General features: G+C 40.4%; 1 protein-coding gene across 1 annotated transcript; it reads left to right on the top strand.

The window, feature by feature from the left end:
- The first annotated feature begins 9335 nt into the window (after window positions 1–9335).
- Window positions 9336–14924, top strand: RAD51AP2 (RAD51 associated protein 2). The gene is given in 3 exon segments (XM_087823899.1): window positions 9336–12555; window positions 12901–12984; window positions 14767–14924. Coding segments are annotated over 3 exon segments (3462 nt in total).
- Window positions 14925–22460: the final 7536 nt, after the last annotated feature.

Below are 22460 nucleotides of genomic sequence, written 5' to 3'. Positions count from 1 at the left end.
TGAGACGTAGCCCTGCCTAAAAAAGGCTTTCAGTCTCTACCGGGGGATGGATGCATAAATATATCATTACAGAACAGTTTGATAAATTCTAAATTCTGTTCTAAACACAAAGGAATGGGAGAACATTTGTGGGAGAAAGGACCTAGACTATGAAAGGGACCCCAAAGGAGATGATGACTGAGCTAAATCTGCAGCTTCAGTTGTACAAATGTTAGGGTTGATGCCATGCACCAAGACCGTTGCAACTCTTCCTTAGCACAACTAAAGTTGTTGTAATTAAAAATAACACCTTTGACTTTCTTAATACTCTTCAATATTCTTATAATATTCAATATAGTTATAATATTCTCCATCTAATTTTCATAATAACCCTGTGAGGTAGGTAATTTAATTACTAGTAGCTTAATTTTGCTGTTGAGGAAATTAAGCACCAGACAAATTAAATATATCTAACGCAATAAACTTGGAATCCATAGGAAAGCATGCCATAATTTTGAAATTTTTGAATCTGGTCAATGACTGAGAAAACAGTAATGACTTCAAAATACAAAATCCTTTGTAATGATCCATAAAATGTTAAAATATATTTTTAAAATATATGTATTGATTTTTTTAGAGAGAGAGGAGGGGAGAGGAGAGAGAGAAACATCGATTGCCTGCCACCTGCACGTGCACTACTGGGGATTGAGCCTGCAACCTGGCCATGTGCCCTGACCTGGAATGGAACCAGCAGCCTTTTGGTGCACAGGACGGCACCGAACCAACTGAGCCACACTGCCCGGACAAATGTTAAAATATATTTTTAAAAAAATCTATAAACTGAAGAAGAGTAAGTTAACTCAATAGAAAAAAATGTTTCTTAACTGTTCTTTATCACTGTTTAGGTAAGAAGATATACTGAGTTAAATATCATTCCCTCAAAAAATCATGTCCATCCAGAACCTCAGAATGTGATCTTATTTAGAAATAGACTCTTTGCAAGTTAAGATGGGGTCATAATGGATTAAAGTGGGCACTATATCCAGAATAACTGGTGTTTTTATAAGAAGGGTAAAGACCCAGAGACAGAGAGAAACACATGCAGGAGGAACACCAGGTGACTATGGCAGAGGTTGGAGTTATGCATAAGCCAAAGCATGTCAGGGATTTCCAGCAACCACCTGCAGCTAGAAGAGATGCATGGAACAGATTCTTCCTTAGAGTCCTCCAAAGGAACCAACCCCAATGACACCTTGATTCCAGACTTCCAGCCTCCAGAACTGTAGGAGAATAAATTTTTGTTGTTTTAAAAGCCACCCATTCTGTGGTATCTTGTTATAGCAACCCTAGGAAATTAATACAGAAGATAATTGCATTTAAATACAACATTTCGCAGTTAGTTTTTCAATAAAGAATATTCTGGTAGCAAGATAATAGAATTTTCTTTTCTAGAAATAGACACCTCTCCCCCCTTTTTTTTTTCTGTGGAAATGGCTGGACTTTGAATTAAGAAACATGGATTCATGAACCAACTCTGCTACTTCTTAGATGTGGTCTTGGGCAAATTAAGTTCCCTTCATGACTTGATTTCCTCATTGATAAACTGAGAAAGATTAAAGCTCTACCTAAAAGTAATGCTCTGTAGTTCAAAAATTCAAGATATTAGGCACCCATGAAACTCTGCAGAGAAAGTTAATAGTGTTAATTTGCATCTAAGATGATATTGAGCCACTTTCTTCTCATTGAAAACTAAATTAAATTCATGGTTTTGGTTTTGAGTTCATTTAAAATAATTTCCTTAGAGACTTTTCATATTGTTGCTCATGAAAATCAGATTAGGTACATTGATCACAGTGCCAGTGCTAGAAGTAATACAAATTCTGTTTAAGATTTCCCAGGCTAGTTTATAGATGTTCTAATAAAAGTATTAATAATACTAATGTTAAACAATGTTTTGAAATTAGACTTATATAGCACTTTGCCAATATAACCTTTTGTTTTGTTCTAAACGGGCTTTACTTTTCAAAGCAGTTTTAGGTTCACAGCGCATTTAATGTTTTGGAAACATTCATTGACCATAGACCTTATTCTGTGTGAACTGGATGAATAGTAAGACTAACATATTAATTGCATTGTTTCTTTAATATATTGTAGAGCCTTAATATTCATGAGGGATATGTCCTAAGACCTTTCCAATATACAAATACCATTGCAGAATAAAATTGCTTTGTTGGTATGGCCATAATTACCTACTTATAGAGTATTATGTAATAAATTAAATAAGAACAACAAAACTACATTGAACTGCACACGCAAAGGCGACCAGTTGACTTAGACTTATACTAATTTAGTTGTCAATTACAAGCACCAGCTTCATAGTTATATAAGATTCACATTTGTGCTTTAGCAAAATGACATATTACTGTCTTTATAACCTTCAGGGTCATTCACAAATAGATAGCCCCAAGATTAAATCTATAAAGGCTGCATTCTATTAAAATCCTGCTATCTGGAAACATTAAAATTTTCATACATCATTGTACTACTTGAAAAATAAGTAATTGAAACTTGATATCCTGGCCATTTTGAAAGCAATTGGAATCCAGTGGATGAAGGTCAGTTTTGAAAGAGCTAAAATTTACTCTTTGGTCTTTATGTATCCAAATGCACTTGTAAAAATAGGCCTTTCAAAGACTTTTAAAGAGATTCATGCTCTTTCTCTTTAGAAGCTAATAAAGCTATTAATCTAAGAGAATGGACCATTAATGACATTATTTAAAGCATGTGCTTTGTGAATTTGTCACTTTGGTCTAGAGGAAAGAACACATGTCTTTAGAAAATACCTGTGTTCATCTGATGAGACTATATCTCTCCAGTAGCTGGTAAAATAACTTGTAGGGTTACTTTAAAACTAATTAAGAAACCCTTATCTAGGAACATTAACATAGTTAAAACACAATGTCCCTGAGTGTACTTTTTACCCTCTCCTCTGAATATTTCTTTTTGGTCCTTCCTATGGGATCACACTGTTTTTTTGTGGTGCATTTTATTGAAATGGTACAAATGAGTGGAAAGATACCAAAGACAAACTTTTTCTGATTAATGACAAAATATTTTTTCTTCAGAGAGAGAAAAATTGTACTGTTTGGTGGTTAGAATGATGCTCTTCTTCTTTGGGGTGAACTAGGGCTGGGTCAGGTAATAGACCTTGGTCATGATTTCTGACCAGATCCTAGGTCTGATGTTGGAATAGGATAGAATTCTTTAACCAAGCCTGAGCTGGACAAGATCTCAGAGACCTCCTGTCTCCCTAAGAGTACCTCCAGACCAAAGTGATCCCCCAGCCTCTAATCTGTAGCATTCCTAGAATCCCACTCAAACTTGTGCCCCCAAATGAGGAATTTTACAGCGATGGGTAGATTTTTTACCAAAAGGTGAGATTACAGTGCATTGTGAATTTGGATAGCTGTAACTTTTCCTGCTTACTCCAGGTCTTAATCAATTACCACGAAGACTTTCCCAATTACCCTTTCCAGAGTGATATTTCCTTCTTTTCAATTGCCAGTAGACTTAAGAGACTTAAGATGAATGGAATAATAAATGAAATATCAGCATAGCACATAGTTCTCCTTTTAAAAGGGTTTTAATATCCAACTATATTGTACAGCTACTTGGAACAGACTCTTATACTTCTGCTTTGCATCATTCAAAATACCAACGTCCTGATTCATGATGGAACTCGGCATTTATCTGGTTGATTCATTCCCTCTTTCTCTTTAGTTTTTATTCTCAGGGGATTATTTTTCGATGCTTTTACAATCTAGAAGAATTAAACTTCAGTTGGGAGTTCTGGAAATTGGGAAGATTATTTTTACAACTTAATAATGTTACTGTGAATGTGACAGATAACTCTCCATTTATAAAATCCCAACAGTGGTGAACAGTCTTCTGATACTGCTTTTAAAGATGCATTTTGACACTTTCCAGCTGCTGATTATATTTTTATTATTCAATATAGGTTTGTACTAGATACGGTGGAATATATTATAAAGTTCTTTAAACAAGAAGGGACTCAGTGTTTGGGTTAATTTTCATGAACACCATGTGATTAGATTTATGCATGAAAGAGTAAGTTAGACTTGACAGAAGGGAGTTTCCAGGTTTATTTGACGGGGCAACTCTATTTACAGTTGGCATTAGATACTGGAACTGAACCATCTTTTGGCAACCAATGTAACCATTTGCAAGCCAAGAAATATGTTTGTGTTCTTTACTTGGGGAGTGATTGTCTATGTGCAGGTAACAGCGAAATCCACATACGATTGATTTAAAGATTCTTTGCCACTCAAATTAATTTTTGAGACATTAATTCCAAAATCGGAAACTAAAAAGTTAACCATATTAAACAATAAATAAAATGTCTTCAAGGAGTTACCACTTAAAAGCATTTTGATGCCAACACACCCGAGTAAAAATTCTGCCAGCTTGCAGTACTCTCAAATCAGACGATATGCAAACCCTAGGCTCCTGCTGTCAGTTTGTGCTAGAAAACAAGGCTGCAGAAGGGTTAATGGTGATGCCTCGATTCTGTTTCTAGCCTCTGTTGGTCAGGCCCCCTACCAACTATCCTGCAGACACACAAGCTATTCCTTTTGTAGTTTATTTTATTTTAAATTTTAATTTTTAAAAAATATGTCTTTATTGATTTCAGAGAGAGGAAGGGAGAGGGAGAGAGAGAGAAACATCAATGATGAGAGAGTCATTGATCAGCTGCCTCCTGCGTGCCCCCAACTGGGGATTGAGCCCCAAACCCAGGCATGTGCCCTGACCGGGAATCAAATTTCGACCTCCTGGATCCTAGGTCGATGCTCAGCCACTGAGCCACGCCCGGCCTGGCCTCCTTTTGTAGTTTAAACTGGCGTATTTTGTTTCCACGTGGAAGTTCCTGACAAAGTTTAATATTGTATCAGTACTTCAAGGATGGGTAGTTATGGTTTGAGGAAATTAGTTTATAAATCAAACCCAACGTAAGTGGTCTTTTTTTCAATGGCATGCAGAAGTTGAAATACTTGTCTTTTTTTAAAAAAATGCTTCTACCAGAGAGAAGAGTAAAACTGGAAAAAGATATGTGTTGCTATTACATTACCATGTAAGAAATGTATTGAGCAGAGCAACACATACATATTTAAGTGCTCCAGACTACAAATCCTGTGCTTTTCAGGAGGGCGCAACACCCAGCAGTGCTGAGCACATATATTCTGTACCAAATATTGTTTGAACTAAAATAAGCTTTTTGTGTGTGATGACTTCCACCCATGAGAGATTTCATAAGCAAAGAACAAAGAAGAAAACTTCTGTGCCATTGTAGTTATTTTTATTTTTTTGGATGCAAAACTTGGATGGACATAGAGTATATTAAACTAAAATTCTATTTATAATCCTTTGATTTATTATTTTATATCGGAGAAGACACTTATTATTTCTTTAAATCAGTCAGCACAGCTTTGAAATGTATGGTCACCATGCTTCTGCCCCTGCTCCTCCCTTGTCTCCTTATCTTTTATTTTTCACACGAGAAAGGATGTCTCGACCCCAACCACGATGGCGGTGGTCCTGTGCCCGCTTAGCTCGCTTTACTTTGCAAGCGCAGCCCCCTGCCCCGTTTCCGCGCCCTATTAGTGATGGCCTTGTAACTGCAACTCAGCAGCGCGCATTCTGCATCTTCGTACTTTTGGGTTACTGTCCAAGTCTGGATTAGATAGTTTTTTTTTCTTTTTCATTGAATTTATTGGGGTGACACTGGTTAACAAAATGATACAGGTTTCAGGTGTACAGTTCTGTACATGTTGCCATATATTGTCCTTCTATCACCGTTTAGCCCCCCTTTACCCTCCTCTTCCTCCCCCCACCCCCTTTCCCTCTGGCGACCACCAGACTGCTGTTGGTGTCCAAGGGTTTTTTGTTCCTTTTTTGCTTAATCCCGCCCCCTTTTCCACCCAGCCCCCGGTGCCCTCCCCCCTGACGGCTGCCAGTCTCGTCTCTGTCGCTGCTGCTGCTGCTGCTGCTGAGTTTCTGTTTTGCTTGTCAGCTTAGTGGGTTCATTAGATTCCGCCTGTGAGTGAATTCCTCTGGAACTTATCTTTCTCTGACGGGCGTATTTTACTTAGACTAGATAACTTCTTTTTTTAAAATCTTCACCAGAGGACAGCTTAGAGAGAGGAAGGGAGAGGGAGAGAAACATGGATGTGAGAGCAACATCGTCCGGATGCCCTGTAGGTGCCCCTCCCAGGGGTCAGACCCGAAACCCAGGCGTGTGCCCCGAGCGGGGACCAACGCCGCAGCCCCCGCTCAGCCGGCTAACTTTCAAGGCCACCTCCAGAGTCTCGGAGCCGCCTTCAGAGACCTGGGAAACCGAGATCAGACTGTAGTCAGTGGGGATTAGCCTGATCGGCCTCAGGCGAAGTGGAAAAGTAACGTTGTGCAACTTTCTTTCTAGTCGCGATCAAGCAGCAGGGACGCAGTGCTGTGTGGACCGTGTCTGTGCCATTGCGCTGCCGGCGAGCCCTGTGCGCTCACCCCAGGCCCCCTGCCCCAGTCAGTCATCAGTTAGAAACTTTTTAAAATTTAGGAAAATGACTGTTCTTTAGTAGAATCGTGTGACAAAGCCCCACAAGGGGCAAGCAGCTCTCTGCCTCTCCCCACGCTCCACTGTCACATTCCTTCCCCACTTTCTGTGATTCTTGGCTCTCATTCCGCAAGAATCCGTCAAAAAGCTGCCCGAGGCAGTCACGGCATCGGTCACATATATATATATATAATTTTTAATCATTAATCCTCTTCTCATAAGATCCACTAATGTACAGAGAACATGCTGAGTTCAGTTACGAAGAGTGTACCAAACCAGTTCTTTAAATTACAGAAATTCTGGGGCATATGTTACATTCAGGTTCCATAAGTTACTTACTGTATTTATATCGTCTCTGCTTAGATTTACTTTTAATACCTCTTGTTATTTACTTACTGAATGTGTTGGGGTGACACTAATTAACAAAATTATACAGGTTTCGGGTGTGAGGTGCACAATTCTACAATCACCTGTGCACTGCACTGTGTGCGCAACCCCCAGGGAACTCGGTCCATCACCCGCCCCGCCTGCCCCCCCCCCGCCTGCCCCCCTCCCCCGCCTGCCCCCCTCCCCCGCCTGCCCCCTCCCCCCACCCGCGAGTCCCCCCTCAACAGCCGTCCTTTAGTGTCCTCCAGACCCTGTACTAGAGCTGTTTCTCCACTCCCTTGGCTCTGAGAAATCAGAGCTCTATTTTCTGGAGCCTTAAGGTCAATTCTTATTTTCCACTTAGAACCGCTCAGATTCTGAGGCCGCCTAGATGGTGTTCACCAGCTTTAGACAAAGGAACCAGCCTGTGCCGCGAGGACGGCAACCCTGAAAGGGCTTTAGACAGTCAAGGAACGCGGAGAATTCCCGCGCGGCCCGACGGCAAGTTGTGCTGTGGGAACGGGAGACCACAGAAGCTGGAAAACGGTTTGGAGATGGAGGAGGAAGAGCTCTGGCCACGCACTGGGCACCGCGGTGCTTAGAGGCGGGGCTGGCCGGGCACAGTTAGCGCAGCGGCCTCGCCTTAGGGGCCAGGGCCTGAGGGCGCCAGCGGGCGGGGCGCTCGCGGCACGGTGCTCGCAGGCGGGGCGTCACGGGCGGGGCACAGGCCCCCCCCCCCCCCCCCGACGGAATGCTGGGCTGGGGGGATGAAAAGCAGCGGAATTCACGGCACGTGCAAGGGGCGGTTCAAGGGCGCGGAGGGTCGCCTGAGCCCCTGCAGGCGCTTACTTGCAGGGCTGAGGAGGTGTTGGGCGGGAGGCTCTCCCCGCATGGCGGCGCCGAATAGCTCGGGCGACAGCAAACGCCCGGCCTTGGAACCTCAGCGCATCTGAGGGCGGTCGCAGGACGGGGGCTGCTGAGCCCTGTCTGCCCCAGGAGCGTGCCGGTCGCGTCTTGCCACAGGCGCTCCCGTGGGCTCCGGAACTAGGGTGCCTAGTGCACAGCATTGTAGTTCATGTTCCACCACAGAGCCTAAGACTGACCAGCTCTGAAACAGTCGTCGAGGGGGCTGAGGCTTTTGTTTTATTCATTTATTGATTTTTGAGGGGGGGGGGAGACAGAGAGAGAGAATAGACTTGTTGTTCCACTGATTTCGGCATCACGTGCTGATTCTTGTACGTGCCCCGACCAGGCTCGAACCCACAACCGCGGCGGATCCGGACGACGTCCCGACCAGCCAGCCGCCCGGCCAGGGCTGGGGGCGGAGGGTTTGATTCCTGAGCAGTAACGACATGTTTCTTAATAAACACGCATTTAATCATAATAAACGTTTTGAAAATCACTTTCTTTGTGACTGTGGGATTAACAAAAAATCAGAAATGAACTGGAAATAATACATTATTTTAGGAAATTATTGAAGGGAAAGAAAAGTAGCATTTATGAAATTTCACGAGGTATGACTCAGAGCTGTATTTATTATTTATGCTTACGAGAAACGGAATAGTTGAAACATATAATTTGTATCTTTAAGCAATTTTAGCCACACTACTGGGTGAAGAAACCTCACAGCGGGCGGGGAAACTTTTCCTAGTCTTACAGTGGAGATTGACCATTTTCCGGAGAGTAATTTCACAGACTTTTCCCTGAGATGTTGTTCCGGGAAAGAATGTTGACTTCCCTCAGAACACACTTCATGAGTGACGTGGAAACCTGGCCTCAGGCCCCGCTGAGGGGATTAGCAGCGAGTTAAGAACGTCCCGCGGACACGCGGGGAGCGGGTCTGGTGCTCGCACAGCCGCCGGGTTTCTCCGCCCGACGCCCGCCCGGAGCAACTGCGGGGAAGCCGCTGCTGAGGAATAGGCAGAACTAAAGAATGTAAAAAATAAAGCCGTTTCCGTTTACAAATTAGAGAAGTCACAGGGATTCTGACTTTCCGTCTTAATTCTGAGGGGGAAGAGAATGTTGAGACCGGCTACAATCCTGGCTTTAGCAAGAGGCGCTAAAAGCAGATGAGTTAACGGCCGCGGCGCCGGGCGCTCTGAGCGAGACCCCCGGGAGCTCGAGGGAGGGGGGCGGACGGGGCGCCGAGAGGCGTGGCTTGGGCGGGGGCGGAGCTTGGGCGGGGGCGGGGATAGGCGGGGACGGCCAGGGGCGTGTTCGGGGCGGGGCTAGGCGTAAAGCGGGCGGCTAAGGCCCGCTGAAAGGGGCGTGGCCGGGGCGGCCCTGGAATGAGGCGGAGCCTCTCCCGCGCGCTAAAGACTAGCGCTTGGCGGGAACCGCGGACAGATCCCCTCAGTCCTTTGTCATGTCGCTCACGCGCCTCACGCCTGGGGTGGCCGAGCTCGGGGAGCCGGCCGCCCCCCCTCCGCCTCCTGAAGAACCCGGTCCCCGTCCCCCCAGTAGTAAGCGGCTTCGTGCTGAGGAGCCTGGCGGTGTCTCCGCGGCGGCGTGGAGGCTGCCTGTGGTGCCTCGCGTGTCCGAGCTGGAGAAAGAGTGGGCGCTGCCCCCCCGGCCCTTCCAGGCGCTGCTGGTTTCAGCTGACGCGCTTTTCCGTAGCCCCGCAGACCTGCGTGTGGAGGAGGCGGCCGGCGGGAAGCACATGGGAAACCTGCGGCGCCAAAATAGCTTCAAGACGGAGGGCGGTTCGCAGCCGCCCCCCTCAGGAAGCTTTGATTCCGGCTTGAGGGCTCCCAGAAGGTCCCCTGAGGCAGGGCCCTGGGGCGAGGTTTCCAGGGCGCCCCGCACTGGCGGGCCCCAAGCCGAGGCCGCCCAGCTGCGGCCCGGCGTCTCTGCGTGCGGCGCACGGGGACTTAGAGACGAGGGTGGAAAACAGTATCCAGTCCAAGGGAGAGACAGTGGCCAGAGAGGCAACAGTTACAGAGAACGGGCAGAAAGCCCGTGGCTGGACGTTCCCTTTTCCAGGGAGACGAAACCGGCTTGGCACGAAATCAAGACCAGATGTAAAGCTGACAGTGTCACGCCGCCAAGCGAAAAAGAAAGTAACATTTCAGCATCTAAAATGTTAAAAATGTCAAAATCTCAAAACCGGCCCGGCCTGACAATTGCCGACGCCAGCTTTCTTAGAGCTGGCAGCACGGGGGGTGTCCCCGGGCTCCCCACGGAGTTAAAGAGCGAACGGCCCCCCGTTTGTGCAAAGGGAAGGGCCAAGAAAAAGAACGACGAAAATGAGACACCTGTTGAGAATTTCACAAACATTCACTGGCCCCCACGTAGACCGAATGTTAAAAAGCGTAAGTTACCCGACGACGAAAAAATTGTGGACGCAGAAAATACGTCCCCTGGACGCCGCGACCAGCCGGGCGGCGACCGGAGCGTTCGCGCCAGGAAAGCGGACGCGGCCGGTTCCCGCCGCTCCGACCGCGGCGCCGCGTCCGGCCTCAGAGGCCCTGAGGAGAGTTTTCCTGTAAAACTACAAACTGCAGGTTGGAAAGAGGCGGAAACGTGCCTGGACGTTTACCCATCTGCCAGATCAGAAAAATGTCAAAGCGAGAACTATACGATTAGACGTATTTTGAGGAAAAGTAGGAAACACAGCTGGGTCACACATAATTACAAAACTAAGTGTCAAAACATGAGAAAAACTGGAGAAAAATTGAATTTGCTACAATTCTCAGAAATAGCTCTTTTAAGCGAAGATTATTATCATACAAAAGCCATGAACACACGTGAAGAACAACCACAGCTCCTCACGACGGGAGCCTTGGGCAGCCAAAGGGCTTTACTAAGGCTTTTTTGGGTAAGCGGTAAAGGAGAAAACAGCGCTGTGCTACAGTTGCGATATTATTCTTCACAGAAGGGCTTTCACTTAGGCAATGTGTTTGAGAATTTCATTACGGAAAGGTTTTATTTCCATAAAAGCGTTTCCGCAAGTGAAGAAGGTAATAGCATTTCAGCCTGGCATGGAATTTTGAAACGTCTAAAGCAAACTGATGTTCAGAATCTAATAATTAGGAATATAAATGTCAACAGAAGGATTAACGTTTTAAGCATATACTTACAAACCAGCGTTTCAAAACCTCTGAATATCATATTGAAAACCAACATAGCTTCTTTGCTCAGTAACTTTGACTCTTTAACTGGAACTGGAAATGATTCCAAATTAGAGGGATGCATTTTCAAATGGGTAATGCCTTTGAATTATCCAGAAAATATTACAGTGGAAAATCATCTTGTATATCTAGGAAGGACTTTAACTTTCTCAATACCGTCAGGAGATAGTATGAAACCCATGTTAGAGGGGAAAAACCTGTTTAAAATGGAGCAAGTTTTCGAAGAGTTTGAGGAAAGACCCATCAATTCCTTTAGTGTGACAACTAAAAATATAGTTTTAATGGACTTTGATGACATGGATGAAATTTCTTTGACAAAAGAAATTAGTTACAAGGGTAAGACTTGTCCTGAACAAGTCACGAATGTGAAAAACTGGGCTCCCTGCAGTACAAATGCTGTGAAAATACATGTTAATTCTCTCCCTCAATTCATACAGAACACCCATCAATACATTAATGCAGACTTTTATGAAATAAATATGCACAACAAAAAATCGGACACCAAACGGAAACTGGAGTGCGATAAGATGAGTAGCTTTAATTTTAAGTGCATTTTTGAAGATGTCTTCCATGTCAGGCAACAAGCCAAACCGACAAGCCGCTGCACAAAACATACGGAGCAAACCGATGCCATGATTTTAACGCAGGCGCGAGACTTTGGGAGCTTGCTAAGAAGTGAAATCGAAGCAAAAAACCGTGACTTAATTTTGAAGAAGGAAGGAAAAGTCACGGCACAAAGCTTAACACGCCATCGCCAAGTTCATAAAGACACTGAGATCGGCAAGGGAGAGGAAAATAGTTTTGATTCAATGGGTGGCATGCTTTCTAAGCAACCCGTTTCCTTAATGAGTAAGAAAGGAAATGTGGAAGAAACTAAATATGTTAATCAAAATAACCTCGCTGGCACAAATGAGGATGAGAGCATTTTGCGAGAAAGTGAGTTAGCTAATTCACAGCATTTTTATCCACAGAACGACTCTACAGAATGTGTTAAACATCAGTTTGGAGCTGATCTGAGTGAAGGGGACGGTGGTTTTCAGGGCTTAACTGCTGAGCGTTTATCAGAAGCTATGACAATAGCCAACGATTTTGAGATGAAGAGTAAATTTGATTTAGTGCTTAAAGAACTTCACATGTTCCATGAAATCAGTAAGGAAAATGAGATTCTGAGCTCTGTGAAAACAAACAATGGGCACGAAAATTACTTTAGAGAAAATAATGATGTGGAGGAGACGAAAACAAAGATAAAAAATGATTTGAAAATGGGTACAGTCAACAAAATATGTGCATCTTCTTTGCTCTGTGATGCTGCAGCAGGTCCCAATAGGCATAAAAGACACCAGCGTTTATTTAAGTGGGAAGCTGTACCCAGAAACAGAGAGCAGGAAGTTCCTAATGAGTATCCCTGTTTAGGGCCATCGAAGGAAGAGTTTCTCTACTCTACTTCTGAGGAAGGTATAGAACTAGTTTTAAAATGTGTTTTCTTATGATAGAAAATATTAATGCTTTTTCCCCCTGTGTTGGCCAGATATATAATTTGAGCAAAAAGGAGATGAAGTATAAGCAATGCTTACTGATGCACATTGTTTTCTATAAAGAACTGTTCCAACATTAAATAATATACTGAACTTGAAGATGACAAGTGATAAGATTTTTAAAAGGAGCTTGGAAGGACCCTGCTTCATTTATCTAAATATTAAGAGCCAGCAGGAGGAGTATTTTTGAAAAAGTAATTTGTTTAGTATTAACATTTTATATAAAAGTTACTTTCTGCTGTAACATATTGATCTTTATTTTCAGATGGTGAGACACCTTCACCCAAAAGACCTGCTTTATTCTCTGATGAATTTAAGGAAGAAAAAGTTAATTATTTACTGAAGGGAGGTAAGATTTTTGGTTATTTTCTAGAGTACCTTCTAAGATGATTATTGCATTCTTGTATTTTCAGTATGAGGAAAATACACTTAGGTTATTAGAAAATAAATACAGAGATTTAGTACTTTTGTAAACATTAATAATTTACTGAAGCAAAGTCTAATAGTTAAAAATTGGCTAAAAATTAAGATGCCATTTTAGAATATTAGGTTTAGAATGTTATTGGGAAATGTGCTCTTCCAAACTGTCTAAATATTTGCTGGGATGCATTGCAATAACTATGTAATAAGGTAGGTGTTATGCATGTCTAATATACACATCTAATATAGGTAACAGCAATTGGCAAAACCAAAAAAGGTGTTTAACTGAGTTGGATTTCTATTGAGAGATGCTAGTCCCAGTTATATAATCATCGTCAATGTTCTCTATCCTTTAACTGTTATGAGGCTCTTTATATAAGCATTTTAGTAATAAAAAAATTAGTATCATTTAGATATGTTAGCGTGATTTACAAATATGGAATTTAAAATTTTTATTACTATTAAACAAAACTAACAAACAGTTAAGCAACTATCCTTATCATTTGCCCAAGAGGTCCACTATATCACAATAGAACACTGCCAGTCTAACATCTGTTCTAACTTATAATAGTACCAATGGAATGAGACAAGGCAGGACTGATATTGGGCAATTGTTTTCTAAATGACTAAAATTTCATTTGGTCAAAGCCTGCTGGTACTATACAACAAGTCCAGATCTAGAAAGAACAGTAATGTAGTTGAAATACATTTACTAAAACACCTTCAGTCATTCATCATTTCTCAGAACATTTTTCTGGCTTGTCATCAGTAGAATGCTGTCCCTGGTAACTTTATTCAGTCACTTCAGAAAAGCATCTTTTTCTTTTTTCTTAGTTTACAATAAAATAATCTTAAAAATTAAACTAAGGTCTGAAAGATCAAAAGCCCACAGGTAGTCTCTTCTCCCCTGAATAAAAGGAATAATTGAGGGAACAATACTCCGAGACTAGAAGCAGGGTGGCAGAATTGGCCTGGAAAGGACAGGAGTTGTTTCTTGTAGGACAGAGAGAGAGGAAGAACTTGGGTTAATGTCGAGATAGAATGGGGGAAGATCAGGGAACATGCACCCGTATCTGTCATGATTATAACTGTGATAATGAAATGGGTGTGTGAGGAGACTATGTGCAAAAATTGGAAAAGAAATGTTACATCTGTTGGAAATACTTGAACCCATAATACTGTATTGTGTCTTTACAAGGAAAAGTGCCTCATTATTATAAAATATGAAAAATAATGTGTGAGGTCAGCCAGGATTATTTGATATTATGTTAGGATAGTTGTCTTGGATCTACTTTCAAAGATTATCCCCAAATACACCAAGGTTACTGGTTCAATCCCCGGTCAGGGCACATACAAGAATCAACCAATGAATGCATAAATAAGTGGAACAACAAATAGATATTTCTCTCTCTCAAAAATCAATAGTTTTTAAAAAAATCTATATAGTTTTGTTATCATTAAGTCAAACTGTCTGACTGGAGTGATAACTTTAGTTTGTATTTTATATTGGTCAAGTTACTTGACTTTTGTGCTGAGGTTTCTACATTTTAAAAATGAAGATTTAGGATTAAGTAAACTAATTCGTTTAAAACACCTAGCTCAGTGACTCAGTAAATGTTGCTTGTATGATTAAAAGTTAGCAAAAATTTTTTAATCTTAGAAACTATGAGTAATTTATCCCTTAAATACTTTTATTGTCCTGTATTTTTAGGTAGTAATTTTTCACATGGAATTTCAAGAGTACTACCTCTTAAGACATGCAGTCGGCCAATCAGAGTTGGTTTGTCCAGGAGAGCTAAGCTTAAACAACTTCATCCCTATCTAAAGTAAATATGTTATGAGGACTTAAAAGAAGATATTGAAATTTAATATTTCAAAAAATTTCATGACAGCTATTAATCTTTTCTTTCTTTGGATAAGTGCTTTAATTTCACCTTGGGGGCTTGGAGCTTTCTTTATTATGAAGTACGGAGAGGGTTGTGTGTGTGTATTACCTAGTCACCTTTAAACATATAACATTGATGTTTTAATGTCATTAACAATAATGCATTAAAAGTTTTTGCGATCTTATAAAACGTCAACTTATTTTTCATAATATATTCATATATAAAAATGCTTTTGTGGAGAAGATTGGTAGCCTTTATGAGTTTCTCAAAAAGATCTTAAAAGAGCAACAAATCTTTTCTGCTTCTGTTTAAAAAGTCAGCGTGCCTCTGCTTCATAGGTGTTCTGCATTTGAAGGGTAGTGAAATCTTTGCTGTTTACCAGATATAATGTTTTAGTTCCTCACAAACAGGGTAGGGGTGAAGGGTGTGAAAGAGCTAACATTGAAATTTTGAAACAGCAGCAGAGTAAGTGCTTTTTAATTTTTGTTCGCTGTAGTTGGTTATAAAGAAAAATCCCCCCTATGTAATTATTGTGAACACTTTGCTTTGTGGTCACTCTAATATTTTTAGGGGTTGGGACAGGGAGGAAAAGTAACAATAGTCCACTTGTCCCTGGCATCTATTCAGAGCAGTGTGAACATTTTAATGCTCTTTTGTAAGAAATGTTTTATGATTTAAAAAATAAATTTAGTGAACTTATTTTTAGTGGCCATTTTTTTTAAGATGGTCATTTTTTCAAATGGCTGAATCCTCCAACCTACCCCTAAACTAAACACTGAGTTTTAATTTCAGCTCCTCTGTTGAAATAAATGCATCTCTTCCCTGACTTAGGCAGAAACTTTTTGGCAAATTCAATTCTATTGATTTTTTTTTTAAAGTTTTCTTAAAATTGATTTTTAAAGAGGGAGAGAAACGTGGATTGGCTGCCACCTCCTTGCGTGCCCCCTGTTGGGAGATTGGCAGGTGCGCTGACCAGTAATCAAACCTGCAACCTTTTGGTGCACAGGATGACTCCTAACTAAATGAGCCACACTGGCCAGGAGCCAGGGCAGTTCTGGTGATTTGATGGTTTTAAAGTTCATTGCTTGGGAAGAAATTCCATCATACGCATTCATGCTTATAATAAGCTGGGGGTTTTGTTGGTTTGCAAATGCTTGCACCTACTTTGCAACAGGTTTCTATGTTAGTAATTGTGAAGAGCCAGGGTGTGGAGCAGCACTAAAAATTAAGTAATGGTATAAGCATATACCAGAAGCCTGATGATAGCAAGCTTTATTGATCAGAATAATACTTGGTTATGGAAGTGACTAATGCTAAAACAAATTCTATTTATTATTAGATATTTTCTTACCTGTAGAACTAAACTATCAACCTACCTACTGCCTATTGGTTAAACTTTGTTATATATGTGTGTGTATATATATATTCTTATTTTTCCATTGTATGCAAATTGAAAAAAGATGTACCATTTTTTATTGTTGTTGTTTGTTGAATTATGTAGGAAATGTTTGTGAAATTTTTTTTAAAAAGGATGAGAAGAGTTTCTGTGGATGTTTTGTGTAGTATCTTGACATTTGTATTAATAGTTTAATGCTCACTTCCAAATAAAACTCCTAGGAAAATACTAGGCAAAAAGGTAATGAATTCTCTGTTCTAATCCACTTCCCTTATTTTCCCTTTTCTAGTGCAAAGAGGACGGGTACATTTCTCAAAATCACAAAGTATCAGGGTTGGGATAGCATTCTTTCCCACTTTCCTGCATTCACTTTCTAGTTTCTAGTTTCCCCTCCAGAGTCTATCTTTGGCCGCAAAGCAGAATTGTGATCATTTAGTTAATACCTACGATTAACTTATTCACTCATAAAACAGATATATTTTAATACTCGTACTGTTGTGTTAGGCTCAGTGATAGAACACAAAGACCCTGCCTCGTGGAGCTTACTTTCTGTGCTTGAGATTGGAAGAGAAATGTAGGATATACATAACTTAAGAGCAGCCATCAGTAGAATACTGCTTTTCAAAACACTAGACAGAAAAATAAAATGGGCTACTTAGAAAAACCTAAGGAAAGAAGGAAGTGTCAAGAAAACATAAAAAACCAGAAAGCCTATAACAGAATGACAGAAGGAAGAGCTTATCAATTAACAAAGTAAGTGTCATCATCCTGTTATAAGCCAAGACCCCCAGACACACTAAAAACCACCTCAAATTCAGCTCCATTTATTAATTTCCACCCCCACCATGTACTTTCTAACTTCATTGTCTTGCTATAATTTCTTTTTCTTCTGACAGAACTCTTCAGCTTTTCACACTGTGTAACTTATGCCTTACCAGAATGCAAGTCCTTACCCTCCCCCCACTAATATGCCCCAAGTGCCTCAGATAGTACCTGCCCCTCATCAGTATCCATACAGTATTATTTGAGTGAATGAATGAATGAATTTCTGCACCTGCTCATCATAGCTATGTCTTTTTAAATTCTTAATAGCTTTATGACCTTGGGCACGTCCTCATTTTTAAAGAGGACAATAATAACTCATGGGATCATTGTGAGGATAAATGAGCTAATACACATAATGTATGTATAACACCTCATACATAGTAACTGCTCAACAATAAATAACAATTTACTAATACATAGTGTCTACTTAATAATTAATAACTTTTTAGAATGTTTGGCTTTTTCTTGAATTTTTTCCCCTGGATCCTGAATTAGATTATTTTCAAGAATATTCCTATTCCTTTGAGTCTTATGAAGATGTTTCTTCTACTTTTTTTTTCTGCAAGGGCTCTCATCTTTCTCTTCCTTTTTAAAATTATTATTATAAGCCCCATGTATTTTATTTTTATATAAGGCAAATCTCATCACAAGGAGGTTTGTCTTCACAAACCTTGTTCTCTGTTTCTCTGTATGAATACTGAATTCTGTTCTAATGTGGCAAATTGTGTTTTCTTTTTCCTAAATTTTTGGAAGCTTTTATAGATGCTACCTTTTCTCTAGTAAATGATACAGAAACCTACAAGCACTACTGGCTCTTTCATACTCTGAACTGTGTGATAAGTTTAAACTCCCAGCGTACAGTGGTTTTCCATGCCACTGCCCCATTGCTGCTTTGACCTTACAGAGCTTTCCTTGTAAAAATTTTGGGAAGTATTTCACCTCTTCCAATGTAAAACTTGTTCCTGCTAATGTCATTACTCAAATACTCTTCCCCAGGACTCCTTCCCTAACACACACAGCCATCACCTTTCCCCTCCTGCCTAGTTCTGTGAGCTCTTGTCTCTGGAAGTGGAAAACTGGAGGACAGGAGGAAGGTAACGTTTTAGCTCAGGTTTGTGTCTCCATAGCCAGGTTTGCAGGGGCTGCACTGGGGCTGTGGTGGAATACATTAAAACAGAAACTCATTCTCCCTCCACTTTGTTCTTTTAACCATTGTTCTTAAAATGTAAAAGTTGAATGCTTTCAGATCAGAAGAAAAATATTCAGAGAATGAAAAGCCACTTCAAAAAATACTTGCTTTTATTCCACCTTAGAATAAATCTTGGTTTTTACTTCAGTTTAAAGTAACAAGCTTTTGGATGTATAACAGTGAGCATGAGAAGAGAAGCAGAACCTTATATAAAATCAACTTAAAAAGGTAGGTTGATATCAATACACGAAGTCTGCAGGCCTCTGAGTTAATATTACCTGTTGAACCTTATTTAGTGAGGCAAAGTGGAAAAAACTATAGTGATTCATAATTCTTTCTATTACAGCAAACATCCTTTTAAACTTTTTTTTAAAAAATAGATCTTTATTGATTTCAGAGAGAGGAAAGGAGGGGGAGAGAGAGAGACAGAAACATCAATGATGAGAGTCATTGATCGAGCCTGCAACCCGGGCATGTGCCCTGACCAGGAATCGAACCCCGATCGCCTGGATCCTAGGTCTACGCTCAACCGCTGAGTCACGCCCGGCTGAGTGTACAGCAAACATCCTTTTAAAGGAACCTATCCTTTGAATGATTTGGGCCTAACTTATGAGGAACTCTCTATTAAATTCATTCATATTCTACATCAATAATAAAGAATGTACCATAAAAATGATTGCTTGGATTTTCTAAAGTCTGTTATGAACACAATCCTATGGATGTGACCTATTTTTCACATCTGGAAAAAAAAAGAAGTTTCAATAGCTTTAATGTTTGTGATTTTGGGACTTGGGGAGTGGAGTAGGGATTATTTTATTTTCATGAGACTAAAATTAAAGATAACATACATGAAATGTCTAGCTCAACTCCTGGTACATAGCAAGCATGTAATTACTAATAGCTGTTATTAATATTTTTTAAAACTTTTCTTATCCTTTATAGGGTTAAATAAAAATATACTAGTAAAGTTTCCTGTTCAAGGGATCCTACCTATAAAGGACGGGTTGAGAAATATTTACCTTTATGCTTTGAAGTTTATTACATGTTTTGAATATTTACTTGTCAGAATACTTATTAATGCATAATTCAAACATTATACATGTTTGGGTCAGTCTATTTTAACATGTATAATGTACTGGGACAGGTCCAATGGAAGTTCTTGTACTATAAATAAATTACTTTTAAAAAAGGATACAGCTGTTTTTATTGCAGTAGAATGTACATAAAACAAATTTACCATTTTAACCATTTTTAACTATACAGTTCAGTGACATTAAGGACATTCACATTGTTGTATATACTACTTTTGAATTTCACTTTAGTTAAAATAATATATTTTGCTCAATTTTTCTTTTTTTTATCACAGGAGTGACATCATAAATCCCTAACAACAGAAGGGAGAAAACTCTCACTTTTTTGCAACACTTTCTAGTTTTTGACTCAAACTGATTTTATGGTAGAATTCTTAGCTATGGCTAACACATTCCTATGTGTCTTTGAAAACTGCTTGGGAATTTGTTAGAACTTGGATGTAAAGTTTCTTTGCTTAACAGTTTTTTTCTTACAAAGACAGTGCATCAAGAAGAAAAGTTTTAAATTGGGATAGAATCATGAAAGTAATTTCTAGTAATCATGGGATTATGCTAGAAATGCAATTACATTTAGAAAATACTTAGTAATCTTTAGAACTGGAAAAATACTGCATATTGGTAAATATAAAAATAAAGTATTTTTAGGTTAAAACAGGTAAAGCATTAGTCAGTTGAATAAATATTACTTGAGGATTTGATTTACTATACAAAGCACTGGGTGAGTACTGTGAGGTACAAAGATATACAAGATAAGGAGTTGTTGTTTTAATCCTCACCTGAGGATATGTTTTCATTAATTTTTTTAAGAGAGAGGGAGAGGAGGGAGAGAGAGAGAGAAAGAGAAAGAGAGAAACATCAATAGGTTGCCTCCCAAATGTGCTCCAGAGATGAGGGCCTATGGTATGTTTGCCTGGCGATATCAGGTCCCATTTGAGGTTCATGGTCTTGAACTTCAGAGCAGAGCAGTTGTGTGTGGAATTGCATTTTTCTCCAGTCATGGCCAGCTTCATGTGTTCAGGTTTAGAAGAGGTAGAGAATGAATATAGCCAGGGCTATAAATTTCTCCGAGCAAACTCAAAACAGTGAGAGAAGAGCAAGGAAGTCAAGGGTATAAGCAAAGAGTAACTATCAGGATTAGGCATGTCATTTAAGCTGCGAGAGGAGAAGAGTAAGGCCATAAAGAAGGGCGAGGGAGAGTGGAAGCTTGGTAGGATTAATGGCTTGGAAGCCCCTGTGGGATCAAAGGATTATTGGGTTTGGGAGACTATAGAAAGTGACCTGGCAAGATAGGAGATTGTGGCAGAGAGTGAGTTGCATCAAATCAAAATTATGGAGAGGCTGCAGTGTCTAGGTTCTGACAGTGGGAAAGAGTGACTGGAGGAGTGTGGAAAGATTATTATTATTGACAAGAAATTTATGTGACTAAGAGGTTAGAGTTCTAGAAGAATTATTTATATATATATTGAAATCACCAAAAATTAAGAAAGGCGTAATATTGGACAGTGACAGTGAGCCAGGCTAAACTGCTGAGAAGTGCAGGGGATGACCCTGGGGACTTATGGACGACAGCACCAGTGAAGGGGCGGAGGGTGAATTTGATAATCTGGGACTTAAAGCTGTGGATTTTAGGAAGGAGGTTGGGAAAACGCATGAAGCTGCAATGAGAAAAAAACATGAAGGATGCTAATCCCACCCCAGACTCAGAAGAAGTGCTGTGGGACTAAAACCAGCCTCCTTTTGAGAAGGCTGCTTGCAGGGAAGCAGAGTTTTTAGGGGAGAGCCCACTTCACCTTAGTTCAGTCAGGTAGAGATAAGGCTCAGCAGGAGGCTGACACATTTGAGAAGAGATTCAAGGGCAGAAATAAAAAGACTGATGCCAGCAGGTTATTGATCAGGATTGTTGGAAACCATGAGATAACCGAGCATGCAGATGGCAAAGAGTGGACGTGGGAGAAGCTGAGGCCAACTTACCTGGACTTAGTGCTCTCAGCAGCTTCACAGAATCTCCCAGTCTGTGCCTCCCACCTTAGGACTGCTCCCATTCTGTCTTGTACTTTAAGTCACACAGTGAATTTATAAGTAAATTAAATATCATTTTCTCATTAAAAATGGCATGCTTAGAATAGGGACATTCTCAGAAAGACCTGCATCCTGCCCATTTTCCTTGAGTGAAATTTGTGTCACAAAGTACCCTAACTACTCTTTCCATTAGCCTTTGGGGAAGTCTTTAACATGATGTTAAACGTGTGTATGTGTTCTCACCTTTCTTTACCTCTCTGGCCTTAAACTTGCACTCCCATCATTTCCTTCCATCTCAGCACATTTTCTTCCATCTCTTGGAACCCTGCCCCTCATCTCTTCCTTCTTTGCCTATGTAATTCCTACTCATTTCTTCAGTTCTTATCACATCTTGAGGCAAATGTTCCTGGTCTTCCAAACAAGTAAAACCTTTCTATTTTAATTCTCATGTTATCCTATACCCCTCATTTATAAGACTATAATTTATATGTATTTTTGTGATTGCTTCACTGGTGTCCCCCAGCACACATAGCTGTCTCAGACCCATAAGGACAATTATCATGTCTGTTTTTCTCAACACTGAGCCCCAGCCTCTAGCATGATGCCTGGCACAGAGCACAGGTGTTCTTTTTTATTTGATGAATAAATGATTATACTTTCTGAATTAAAGAAGTAAATTGAATTAAAGAATATACGTAGAAGCCATGATAAACAAACTAGCATGACTATGGTAACATTCAGAAAGGGGGTCATTCACCTGACTCTGCCCTATTCGTCCCAGAGCATTGCTTGTCATGGTTAGATAGATCATACAGGCCACCAGACCAAATATTTAGCAGGAACTGAAGAGGCTTTAAACTCGGACTTTATAATCAGATGATTTTTTTAGAATGCCAACCTGGGATGCACACTATACATAGTTTACATATATATCATTAAGTATGAAACTGTCTAATTCTAAGGTATGAAAATGGTCACATTTATTTATTTATTTATTTA

This window comes from Miniopterus natalensis, chromosome 13 (assembly GCF_054644295.1).
Source record: "Miniopterus natalensis isolate mMinNat1 chromosome 13, mMinNat1.hap1, whole genome shotgun sequence".
Taxonomy (NCBI): domain Eukaryota; kingdom Metazoa; phylum Chordata; class Mammalia; order Chiroptera; family Miniopteridae; genus Miniopterus; species Miniopterus natalensis.
Note: the sequence above shows the minus strand (reverse complement) of the source record. Positions and strands in the feature narration are given on the sequence as shown.